At 40.1% G+C, this 12,958-nt stretch overlaps 1 protein-coding gene across 2 annotated transcripts in view; it reads right to left on the bottom strand.

The window, feature by feature from the left end:
* Positions 1–12,958, bottom strand: part of drp2 (dystrophin related protein 2) — a 95,021-nt gene that overhangs the window by 63,544 nt on the left and 18,519 nt on the right. For both annotated transcript variants that reach the window (XM_079351559.1, XM_079351560.1), the window contains exon 2: positions 311–482. In XM_079351559.1, the coding sequence (XP_079207685.1) occupies positions 311–357 (47 nt within the window). In that variant the 5' untranslated portion in view covers positions 358–482. The remainder of the gene's footprint in view (positions 1–310; positions 483–12,958) is intronic.

Below are 12,958 nucleotides of genomic sequence, written 5' to 3'. Positions count from 1 at the left end.
CTGTTAAGTAAACTCACTAAATCTCAGTAAAGCAGGAAAAGAAACTGATGGCTCGCAGGTAACAAACAGAATAAAGATGAAAGGACGAGAACTTCTCTTTGATCGAAATAAGTACCTTAATAAAGTGTCAAAGAAATTATTATTTTTTTTATATGAGGCAGCCAACGAGTTGGAAGAAATGTAATCAGCAGTTTACATCTTTTGTTATATTAAAACTGAGGATCCAAATGCAGCCAAACATTACAGATCTTGGCTCACGATCCTCCACCTCATCAAACATAGTAATCCCGGTAATGAATAGATCCTTTACCGGATGTTGTGTGACTTTCGTTTGATCTCATTCCAGCAGAGGTTCATTTCTCCTGTCTGGTGTGGGCCCCCTCTCAGTCTCCTGCACTCTGTCCCCTCCTCCTGGCCCTCACCGTCCACTGTGGACTGGCACGGCACACAGTGGCATCCCGGCCACGAGGGCCGCCCCGCAGCTACAGACACACAAAAGAAGAGACATAAAAAGAGGTGAGTATCAGCCAACTTATTTTGACCTATAAAATATCACTTTCAGGAAGGGCAAAAGGTAGGTTTATGCAGACAGTCAGTTTAGATAAACAAAGAAATGTCAGCCAACAGATATTTTTCTATGCACAGTATCAAACACAGTTTGTTAAGGAAGGCACAATTCAAGAGCACATTGTAGCAGTGGTTAGAACCACACACCTAAAAAATATAGCCAACAAATCACAGTCAAATTGAATAACTTTGTCCTGTGTGTGAGATAGGAAACCTGAATCAAAAGACAGCATGAGTTTTATCCTATTATTCCGTTCCATTAAACTCCAGGAAACAAACACAGACAAAAAGCCTCTTTTCTAAAGACTTTTAGAGTGAGGGGGCATCTAAGGCGAGACTTGAAGAGGTGCAATCCCCTTGATGGAGCCGTGGGGGGAAAACATCAAGAATGCAGCCACAAGCACACAACAACTATCTCCCTCACAAACACACACACACACACGCAAACTATTATAGGGGATATTCAGGGACAGAAAAATAACTTTCCTGAGTTCACAGGTCAGGATGAATCTCTTGTTTGGTCAATCGGCTGGCAGAGATTTCTGGTCTCTCTGTTCATTTTACAACCATTACTTTAGCTGCTGCTGTGCCTCCAACGCTCCCTCACAAACACACACACACACACACACACACACACACACACTACAACCAGGAGCTTCCCTTGTGTCTAAAGGAAGGCTATTGAAGCAAGTGACGTCCAATTAAGTTCCCATGTTGCACTTTAGTTTTTCTTTAAATGAGACCTTTTTTGGACATAGAAGAGCGAGTTCTACAGAAGCTGAATGAGATGATTGTCTTAACATTTCTTTTTAAACTTTAGTAAAGAATATAATTTTGTACATCACATTTGTAAAAAATGACTTTTTAGCAATCTTTGCAATTCGTTGCATATGCACCTTCACAGAACACTGACATCTCTACTGCTGGGAGGAGGCTCATAATAGAGCATCACCTTGAAAAATACCTTCTAGTTTGTTGCCAAAAGGAAGTTAATCTGACTCACCACCTATCTAAAGCATCTTGCTTAAGCATCTCTCTCTCTCTCTCTCTCTCTCTCTCTCTCTCTCTCTCTCTCTCTCTCTCTCTCAGGTGGTTTGTCTTAAACAAATTAAGCCTGAAGTGAACGGTGAAGAAAGAACTTTTGTTGCTATGTCAACATTTGAACGAACATTCCTCTTCCCACAGAGAGGGAGAGAACAGACTTGCTTACTCCTTCTCCATCTCTTCCTCTGCACATATTTATTCATCTACCCTCCTCTCTATTTTGTTCTACAGACCATCTCGCCTCAGATTGGCCGGATAAGTTTTTTTTTTCCTTTTTCTATTTCACATGAATCATCACCATCTTGTCAGGCCTCCTGTCTCCCGTTATCTCTCCTCTTCCTTCCCTTCCTGTTCTTCCTCAGACAGCTCCCGTTAGTGGAGGTGAGTGTTGTATGAATCAGCACTACCCTGCACAGCTCTCCCACTCTCTCTGCTCTCACTGTCTCTTCCCCTTAGCTGACAACTAAGGGTCACGTGTGGCCCTGCATACTGTTGTAGCTTCCAAAACCTCAGCTAAGCAGAATACCTCTATAAATAATCACCTCATTTTACATTCTGTGAAGAGATGTGATTATTTTCTCTGCTGTGTGTGTGAATTAAACGTGGAATCGCATGCAAACGAGGTTGGGGAGGATCCACATGACACAAAGGATTTTAAGAGCAGTATACTGTAGCAGGCACACTGTTTGTTTGCTTTGGAAAAATAATGCTCTTTTCAAGATGTGAAATTGAGTTGAAAAGTGACAAACATCATCCACACCACTGCTTTCACCAAGGGACTACCCCGCAGGTGAAAGAATGCTCTGAGAGAGGTTTGTTTGTGAGGAGGGAATTGAGTGACAGACAGCCCTAACGGTGACCTGAAATCTCTCGTCTAACTCTTCAAATCTCTCTCTGATAGCTGCTGGTAGGGTTTCGCAGAATCACACAAACTCATACATCACTGCACCTGGTATATGTATTTAGAGAAGTCTTTAAATATTTAACATCATATCTTGTTTTTGCTGCTAGACACACACCGGTGGGGATGCAATCATGTTATGCAAACTTCCAGATAATCTCTGTCTCGTGGGCACACATCTGCATGATGCAGGCATGTATGAGCCCACAGTGCAAGTCATTAGGTTAGTCTGTCTCCCACTTTAAGCTTCAAAAAAAAAATGAGTCAAGCTTTAAACATGAATTATTTACAGCCTTGATCAGATGTGGCGTTGCTCAGTCAAGCGTGTGCACGGCGTGTTTTCCAAAGATACTAAAAACCAGCAGAGATTTCACTGACGTTCTGCAAAGTGACACAGACAATCCACTTCTCTCTCACCTCCATGTGACTGTTTCTCACAAAAATCACCGCTTCACACTTTTTGAAATTGCACAGTTACATAAAAAAAATACGCAATCTCCCTTTCTTGTATTTGACAACTCGAGCCAGAGCAACAACAACAACAACAAAACAAAAAAACATTTTCCAGATGAATTTCAAATCAGAGCACATGATAAAAGCGCACACGCTACTGCATTTCTGAACAAGAGAAGAAAAGAGAGTTGAACCGTGCAGATAAAGCCTCAGAGGATCAAAAGCATTCTGCAGCTACACCATGTCTACATGTTGATATTAATCTGAAAGAATCAAGACGGGAGCTAAGATATCCTTGAGAAGCAATAAGATGGTTCAGATTTGCTCTCATTACAGGAATGCAGCAGATTCAAGTTTCAGCAGCCCAGTGCCTACCTTAATAGTACAGACTTGCCGTGTCTTTTAAGATTCCAGTCCCAGACTCAGGTTGTTAAAGCTGTCACATAAAGTAACTGAGTGTTGACATTATTTACCTTGTCTGTTGATTGGCTTGGCAGCGATAAGTTAGGCAGGCAGAGAGGAATAAGAGAAAGAGGGAGAGACGGAGGTAAATAAGAAAGGGCTTGGATGGGAAAAAGAAGCAGGCACGGGGATAGATGGGTGACCTAATAAGCGTTTGCTCTTGCGGTCAAAGACTTTTCTGTCCTTTCACATTCCTGCTCACACCTACATAGCCTCCTCGCTCCCCAAGACCATCGGGAAGAAAGGCCATCTGCCTGATGTCCTTCAACCCACACATACACACTCTGACCGGAGAACAAATAATGCACAAATGGTTCAAGAAGAAGTCAGTGGGAAATAAAGAGAAAATATTTTCCAACAACAGATACTTGCATCTACAGCAGTTTCCCACAGTACCCACAATTAAAAATGAGGAGCACATGGGCCAAAGGATAGTTACAGAACAATGTATGCACATATAGACACATGTAGCATGTGTACAGACTTGGAGGTTATTTATTCGAATTATTAAACTTTTGTTTACTTGTGGTTTTAACCTCACTAGCAGCACGACTGCGGGGATAGTAAAGTGAAACTCTTAAGTTCCTCTGACACCAGAGTGAAAAATCTCAACCACTTTTGAATATAATGCCATGCTATCTTGTGATGACACTGAGTGCTCCCAATAGAATCATAATGCCTTTTGTGACTTCAAATAAAATGCCTCCTAATGGATTGTCGGGAAATTTGGTGCAAGCATCCCGCAGCCCTCCCCTCACGAATGAATTGTAATTAATCTGGTGATTCCCATAGTTAGTGCCATCGTCAGGTCAACTTTTTAATTTAACCAAGAATTTTCTAGATGAACTCAATTGAGTGAGGAAAACGTTCCATTTCGAGATGACTTCTGTTTCATCTAAGGCTCACAAGGGGACAAAAATCCACATTCATTTTCATTAAAGGCTAGAAAAATGGTAAATTGACTTAAGCTTGTAAAGTGCTTTTCGAGTCTTCTGACTACTTAAAGTGCTTTTACGCTGCAGCTCACCACCACCCCTTAACGCATGGCGGAGGCAGCTATGTAATGTGGCTATCAGAAGTAATTAATTAATACACAGATACGCCACTGACGAAGCGGCAGGACCAATCTGGGTTTTAGTGTCTTGCCCAAGGACACGCTGGACATGTTGCTGCAGGAGCCGACCGCCAACCCAGAGGCGACAGTCTCTACCAACTGAGCCATAGCCAAAATTTTCCATTTATAAAAGCACTCATCTTCTTCAGAACTAGGATCACAATTCATAAAAAAAAAAAATAATAATAATAAAAAAAAGTGTAGAAAGGAAGGAAGTTAATTTTCCCACAAAGGGTCATAAAGTTTTCTCAGGGGCATGTCCCCCTGAGAGATTAGACATTTATTTTAAAATATACATCAGCTGTGACAGATGGAGCGATTGTACTGAAATGGAACTAATTCCGTACTGTAATTGCGAACACATCCTTCTGTCACCAAACTCAAGCCAACAACGATTTGTAATGCTTTTACACCCACAATTACAACACTTAACAGAAGTGATAAAGCCATTATGCACTGTCCAACAGAACTCGCGAGCGCTGGTACAGACGCCCAGAACTCAACGACTGGGCTTCACAGAAAGTGCCGAACACGGATTTAACTTAAGCAAATCCATGCCAAGATGACAACAATGATTCAGAGAATCCGTGCACAGGAGGCCTGCTGGTGAATAGCATGCAAATATGTGGCTTAGCAAGCAAGGGTATTCAAGCATTTCTGCTCGTGAGAATGAGTGTGGATTAATGTGTGTGTGTGTGTGTGTGTGTTCTCATTTGAGTAGCATGCTCTTGGCATCGTGCCTGATGGGGGTTAATAAAGGCTGGAACATTGCCCCTTTGCTGATCTGTCCCACAGCCCCTCTACAGCCACCAGTTACAAGGCAACACACATGCACACACACACACACACACACACACACTCACGCACTCCAGATATGTTCTCTATTTTGTCTTTTAAAGTTGCCAAGAGGAAACTTATAGGCTTGGGGGAAGTCTACCTATCTAAGGTGGGACAAATGCCTGCCGGTCCACTTTTGCCAGATATAGAAATTCACCTGAGGAAATTTTGCTTGATGTTGTTGATGATTTTTTAAGCATTAAAAGAGGTGACCCCTGTTGGTTTTGTAGTTCCTGCTTGGTGAATATGTAACAACACCAAAGTCCCCTGTTTAAAAGGTACACAAGAGCACATGCATAAGTGCACACACCCTCCAGCTCTGGGTCCCTCGCTCTCTGTTGCTGATGCAGGATGAGCGAGCTGAGCTCCCCCTCACAGCTGCAGCTGTCACACTCTGCTGGAGGGACTGGAGGAGCTCCAATGATACAGCAAACACACATGTACACACGGGCACTTTTGAAACTAATAAATAGCATGCACACACACACACAAACACACACACACACACACACACACACACTTTCATCGACATCATCAGTACCCTCCACCCCTCCTACTGGGCACAGTAGGCTGTCAAATTGTTACTGTATCCCCCCCGAAACATCGCAGCACTCCTCCCAAGCTTGACTCCTTTTGTCTGCAGACATGTGGCACAGTGATTTGTGATGAGAGGAACCCAACAGAACAGCAGGAGTAAAAATGTCTTTTACCTCCCCGCCTACTGCAGTCTTTCTCAGATGTGTATTCCCATAAAAGCAGCACTATTATGCATTCTGACCCAATACTTCATTACTCATTATTTTATCATCCTTTCAACTAAGTATTTTACCCCCAGAGCAAACATGGCATGCACACTCTTATTTATATTTACATAGTGTCATTGCTCTTTTGTTTTCAGGTTTGGAGAAGATGTCTTTGAAGAGAAAGCTCAGCGGTGAAATAAAGCACGAGCTCAGGCTGCGTTGACTTCATTATTACTGGAGGTTGAAGAGGGGAGAGGGCTCTTTTGTTGATTTGCGCATCAGGTGAGTAATGGTTATACTTTTCACTCGAATGCATGGTGAGTAAAGTGCTTATGGAGCAGTGGGGCAGCATTAAGTGAGAGTCTGGAATATTATTCTCTGATAGTTTGTGAGGTTGAGTGTCTGTGTACTGTCCTTCTTTGTCCTCCAGTCCAGATGTGATTACTGGACTGGCTTATTATGCCAGTCCTTACTGTTCTGACTGATAGGACTGGTCAAGTGACATGTGCTGCGCAGTGTTGGGCTCGTTATTGGAAAATATGGAAAATACTACTCATTACTCTTTTAAAAGTAGTATTATTACTTTACTTATTACTCCCTGCCAACAGTAATATGTTACACTACTCGTTATGTTGTTTTTTTTGTAAAAAGCCTCAAGTTTCATTTGTTCTTTATCATTTAAGTCTAGGGTTTTCTTGGTAGTCTCTGTTTCAAGAAGATTCCTGTGCTTAACTCCTCGTGTTTGTTTCCTTGCTCATCAGCAGTTAATAATTCACTCCTGCCTGCCTGCCTGCTGCTTTTCAGTTCAAGCCTTCACCTCACACGTTTGGAAATTGAGAACTGTCACCGGGATTTCACGCACCTTCACCGCTCACTGGAGAGCGAGGACTTTGCACCTTTCACCGTACATTGTTTATTTAGTTGTTTATTAAAACGACTTGTTACACCGTTACCTGTCTCTGAGTTGTGCGTCTGGGTCCGAAATTGTTCACACGTGAGTGTACTGTAACGAGGCCCCCTCTATTATGTCAGATGTGGGTTAAATCCACTTTACTCGGCTGTTTTGTTAATTCCACAAGCACAGAAAGAATCCTAATGAGCTTTTCTTTTCACACATCTTGGCCTAATGAAAGCTAAAAACCTCATGCATCTCACATGCAACTTTTTTTTTGTTACCAAATGCATTTTAATCATCGAGTGTTTGCACATTGCATGCAAATATCCACCTTAAGGTTCATGTGTCCTCTGCTCAGATATGACTAATGAAGATACTTAGCAGAGTGAAGATTTAGGGGACAGCTCTAGTCTTAAATCTATTTTAAGGCCTCAGATGACAGTTGAGTTATTTCATCCCATTATAACAAAAAAAAAAATGCTTCCTGAAGTTGAAAAGCACTTGGGAATTGAAGTAATAATTGAAAACAGAGAACAGTTAGGAATAAGGTTTCATGAAAAAAAATTGAAAATACATGCTTAAGCTAATCTCTTCCAAAGAAACTAAAGAACCAACAACAAGGTGTGTAAAGTACTTTATGATTTTCACTTTCCATTTATTACCTAAAAACGGCTGCGCTGCTTCGCCAATGGGGTCTCAAACAATAAACTAGAGGTCATACATAACTGGTCACAGCGTCTTCCACAATGTTGACTGGCCTGCAGTCAGTTGTCGCCCATTTAACAAACTCTGTACTGCTTTGATTTTATTTTATCCACTGGTCCAAAATAGTGCTCTTTGGCTCTGTTGTTGAGGATGCCCGCTGACATCAGTGTACCTGCTCAAGTACTTCAGTTGTATTTATTTACTTTTGCATATTACTTTTGGTTTGTCAACTGAGGTGACTGGGATTTTTTTATAAAGTGTATTATTCATTCAAAAATGACGTCGTGTCGTTATTTTCCCTCACTGTGGCAGCTCAACTACGGTGCACCAAAAAGAGGACACAGTGCATCCAAAGGGACAAAAATAACACACAATTAACAGGCTACAAAAGAGACTTGATTTTAGTTCTTAACCATAGCAAATATTGCCTTAATGCTACTGTCAACTTATTTGGAAGGCTTAAATGAGCTGGATAAAAACAGATATATGGGCTAAGCATTCCAGTGGCCTAAGACTCAGCTGCCAGATGTTTAAGAAAATTAAATCAGCTGTGAGTTTAGATCCAATTGTTGATCCAATTGTTGATATTTTAATTATAATAAATCCTCATCAGTGCAGAGTCATGTTAAAGCTACTGAACAGTTTTTAAGCTGCAACCATCGGGTAGGTAGGTGTCAGATGAGGCCACGCCAACAGAAAATTCCTCAAAGAAGCTTTAAAGAAATTACTCTTTTCTACCATGTCGCATTTAGGATTGAAACACTCAGTTTATGATATATGCAATCCTTTCTGTGGTGTAATACTGTACTCGACAAGCCAACTGGCAAATAACTCAAGCAATATGCAACATAAGAGGATTTAAAACGTATCAGTCTGTATCTTATTTATTCAGCCCTTTATAATTTAATCAAATGGCATTTCAGGGATTTACCAAGACATAAAACCAGCTATATCAAAGGAGCTCATAGAGTGTATCCAGCTGCTGCTTCTGGAGTGTTATGAAAAAATAAAAAATAAATCCAGGAAGTCTTTGAATTTAGACAGTCCCTTGTGTTTGAAAAATACATTTTATGAATCTCCTGTTTAAACTTAATTAAAGAAAATAAACACAAGGAAATGCACATGTCGACTTACACTGACTGTGTAAGCAATGCTAATTAAAAGTCTACCGTGTCATTGCATCCCAACATATACAGCGATGTGTGGAGGGGGAACGTCTGGTTTAGAAAAGAGGTAATTTAGCAAAGCCCAATTGAAATCCCTGCTAATTAAGACAAGTCTTTCAACTGCAGAGACGATGAGGTGAAATACTCCGAGGGGAGAGGATGCATTTCCATGAAGTCAGATGAAGTTGAAACAGAAAGATGGCACTCTTTTCCGTTTGATTGTTAAATTCCAGCTCAAAAAATAACAGAGACTATCGCTGGTTCTGTTCTGTTTTGTTTTGTGACAACCATTCATTCATTCAAGGCTTCTCTCCAACATAAAATTACAAGTCATTTGGCTCATGGCAGAGTTGCTAGGAAAAAAAAAACATAATAATAATGCAAACAGACAGCTAATGTTTTCTTGCAGCCTTGTATAAAATGTAGGATTAATAGTACATGCATGAAACAGCTGGCATCCTCTTGAACTCAGCAAGCTAAAGTAATGTTTTCTTTCTAATCAAAGGTTTGAATGATTAAAATAGCAGAAAGTACCATAGAGCAAATCTGTAATAATTCACTTTTAAATCAATTTCTTCAAGGATAGTAACTGCTTGTCAAACCGCACACCACCACTCACCTTACTTTGGTTCCAAGTAATGCATTAGCACTGCTCATTTCACCAAAAACGATTTTCTTTAAATTATTTCATTTAGTTTGGCTTAAGCTCAAAAACATACTTTAACAAACACATATTCCCTTGTATATATCCTGACAGATTTCTATTAACGTCCCGTAAGTACTAGAACAAAATAAATTGTATTGAACTTTTTTAGGTTCTGAGCCAAGACAATGTCTATCAGCAGTCTTTTATTCTGCTACAAACTTAGCTACTTGTTTATTTTTAACAGCATCTTAAGACATATTGCCATAAAATCACTTCTCCTGCATCAAATTAATCAAAGAGGAATAGAAGAAGAAAGAGACAAAATCAGGATGAATGAAAGGTGTCAATTTTGTTACACAATAAGACCATCCACCATGGCTGCCAGTGAAGAGACCAAAAACCTTCAATAGTTGTGTTTGCTCGAAACCTGTGGAAATGTAAAATAATAAGTACTTAAAATCCACAAAATAGGTACAGCTTTCTGACCAGCCACTTTTGAAAGAATTCATGGGAGGTGCTGAACTTACTAGGATATGTTTGTAGGTTAGGAAGGAAGAAAGGAAAAGTTCAGCAAAGAAAATTCAAGGATGGTGCATATCTTTTTCAAACTGTTGCAGTGTTATTCATCAATGCTTGGAACATCTTAGAAAACACTCAAAGAAAATGGAGCGCTGAAATATACACATGTCCTTGTAAAGGTTTTGGGCTTCTTTGGCAAAAGTGTAGACAAGGGGGGTATGAGTGTGGATGACTGTTATTCTCAACAGAAAGAGAAACTTTTATGTGCCTCCTGATGTGAGAAAAAAGATGGCATTGATCATTTTCCAAGATGAGAAAGGCAGCAGAGATGCAGACATCACACCGACGCCGTATGAAGTCCATCTCTGCCAGAGGAAAGACACAAACTGCTTCTATATTTTGCACAACAAAAGGCAATATAAAGTCTTCCTGTATAAAATAAAATGAGCAATATTGTGATCATAAATTTCTCGAATAGGCTAAAGAAAGAAGTCATTCATTTGAGTGATTGCAAAGATTTGTATTCTGTAAGAATAACCATAAACACTTGAAAAAAGCCCCTTGAGTAAAATTCTGTGTTTTGTTGTGTCAGACTTAACGTCTTGGGGTTTCATATCTTTTTTAATTTATCAGCAAGTATAATAACAAAGCTAGTTTATATTTTAATAAGTTGAGTTTCTTTGTTACTTGGCTCTTTTTTCCCCCAATGAAGTCCAAGCCTTTTTCTATGGTTTTTTATCTTTCTTTTCTGATTTTTAATCACCTTAAGTTTCAAATTGTTTCACAGTTTCCCACCGGCTTACAGTAAAACTTTATGGGTGATCTTTTTGGAAAATGTGTCTATCTGGCTGCATTGCTGAGCACCTACACACGCAGTTAGGGCAGAGGACTGAGAGATTGACAGAGACCGATTTAAAATGTGTGACATTTTAAAGAACATCTCATTTCAAGTCAAAACTGTGAAATTTGGTACATCACACTTAAAGTGGCCCTAAAAGAGGTTTTGGTGTTGAACTGAGAAGACAGTATAATTACTGAATATTCAAAGTAACTCTGCATAGAGTGCTGGTATGTGCTAATGATGAACATCAGCAGTTAAAAAGGCTACAGAAAGCACAAATCAACAGGGAAAGAGCTTTAATGGATTCCTCACTGCACTCATTTCAAAGCAGGAATCTCATTATATGAGAAAGAAAAGGCTTTTGACAGGGCATGCTGTGACATTTGGCTCTCTGCTCAACTGTCCACACTCAATGGCCTGTCAACCCTGTCACTTTCCATTTGCTGAGGGAGCCATAAAGTTTCCAATACACGGGAATCTGGTTGACAGCTAGCTGTCCATTAAAAAGGTGACAATGAATTCTACAGAATATCTGCAGAAGTGTGAGCTGAAGTCACCACATAAATCAAGGTTTCACTGAGAAACAGTTGCACTCTGCCAGAGAGAGGAGGAGACACACAACACACCAGAGACTTTCAGATTCAGCAAAGATTACAACAGAAATTTAAAATGCAGAAGTGATGATTTGCCTGTGTCGTAAAAACACTGGGACATAAACTCTGTGGCAGACTATGTAATTGGGGTGCAAATCCAGAGTGAAAGCAGCCGTTTGTGTAAACAAGGTCACATGGGTTCTCCACTCATTAAACACAAGTAATTCTGTCAAAAACAATGTTTTGAGAGTTGAATTTAAAAACACATTCAGTTGAGTTCAGCATTTATTTGACAATCCCTCAGAATAATCAGAACTGGTGTCTGAAGGGTTAACTCTTTCGTTGAGATCAGCACCCTTCTTCCTTGGGCTCAACAGCATCACCTGGTATTACAGGTGTAACCCCCCCCCCCCAACCCTCCCCCCAATTGTCCCAAAAAATCGGTGCTAATGATCATCAACAGAAGAACCAAAACTTAAGCTGAATAAGAAGAAAGCGGTTTTTTAAAAGTTTTTCAAAGATAAGCTTATTATTTATTCATATGTGAGTATAATCAATTATGTTGTACTGGTCCTGATTGGTTGTATAGATAAGTGGCTATAGAAAAGAAAAGGAGAGAATAATTTGTTTCCTTTTGATGAATCTAGGGTGGATTTCAATGCACTAATGAACATCTAATGACAGAGGAGAGTTTAAAATATTCAGGTAGCACTCATCTCCTATGAAACTCTGAGACCTGCATTTGCATACTCACTTCTTTTTGCCCATCTTTCTGCCCTCAATTCAAGGTCGTTTCAGAGGGACTGCTTTTGATTAGTTTATTTATTCAACCCAAAAGAGAGAACAATCCTGCTTTGGTGCACACAGCGCTTGCCATAAATCATAACACGGGGGACAGGACTGCAAATCTGGTTGGAGGAGAAAAAAGTTGAGTAGGCCTTGCATACACAATCCCAGACAAACCGTCCTTTCAGCAAAGGAAGGTAGGCAGATAGCTGGATGGAAAGAACTGACCTGACATTTAAGGCAACTGAATATACCATCCTATAAACCTCTGAATGAATCATTTCTCCTGAGTTTGGAAGAAGTGTGGAGCGTGAGGGGAACTCCAGAGAGACTCGTGATAATGGCAAGGGATGTTAAAGTGGGGAACGCTGATGAATGGAAAACAACACACAAAACCATCAATATCAGATACAGTAGAGAAAACATTTCCAAAATAGTGTCAGGTGTCAGGAGAGACTAAAACATGTTCTGTAATGGAACATTTAGAAAATTCTAAATGTGATGTGAAAGCCACGTACGATTAAATTGTGTCAAATTGATGCTTTTTTTCCCCAAATACTGATGGATGTTCGATCTCACTAATGGAGGAAACAGATAATATCTCAAACCTTTTAGTCCAGTACCAACAAATAATGTTCAGTCCACCTTGCTGGATAAATACAACATGTTGAGTGAAGGGAACAGCA

Source organism: Symphodus melops, assembly GCF_947650265.1.
Source record: "Symphodus melops genome assembly, chromosome: 9".
Lineage (NCBI taxonomy): Eukaryota > Metazoa > Chordata > Actinopteri > Labriformes > Labridae > Symphodus > Symphodus melops.
The sequence above is the reverse complement of the archived record's forward strand: the minus strand, read 5'-3'. Positions and strand labels throughout refer to the sequence as shown.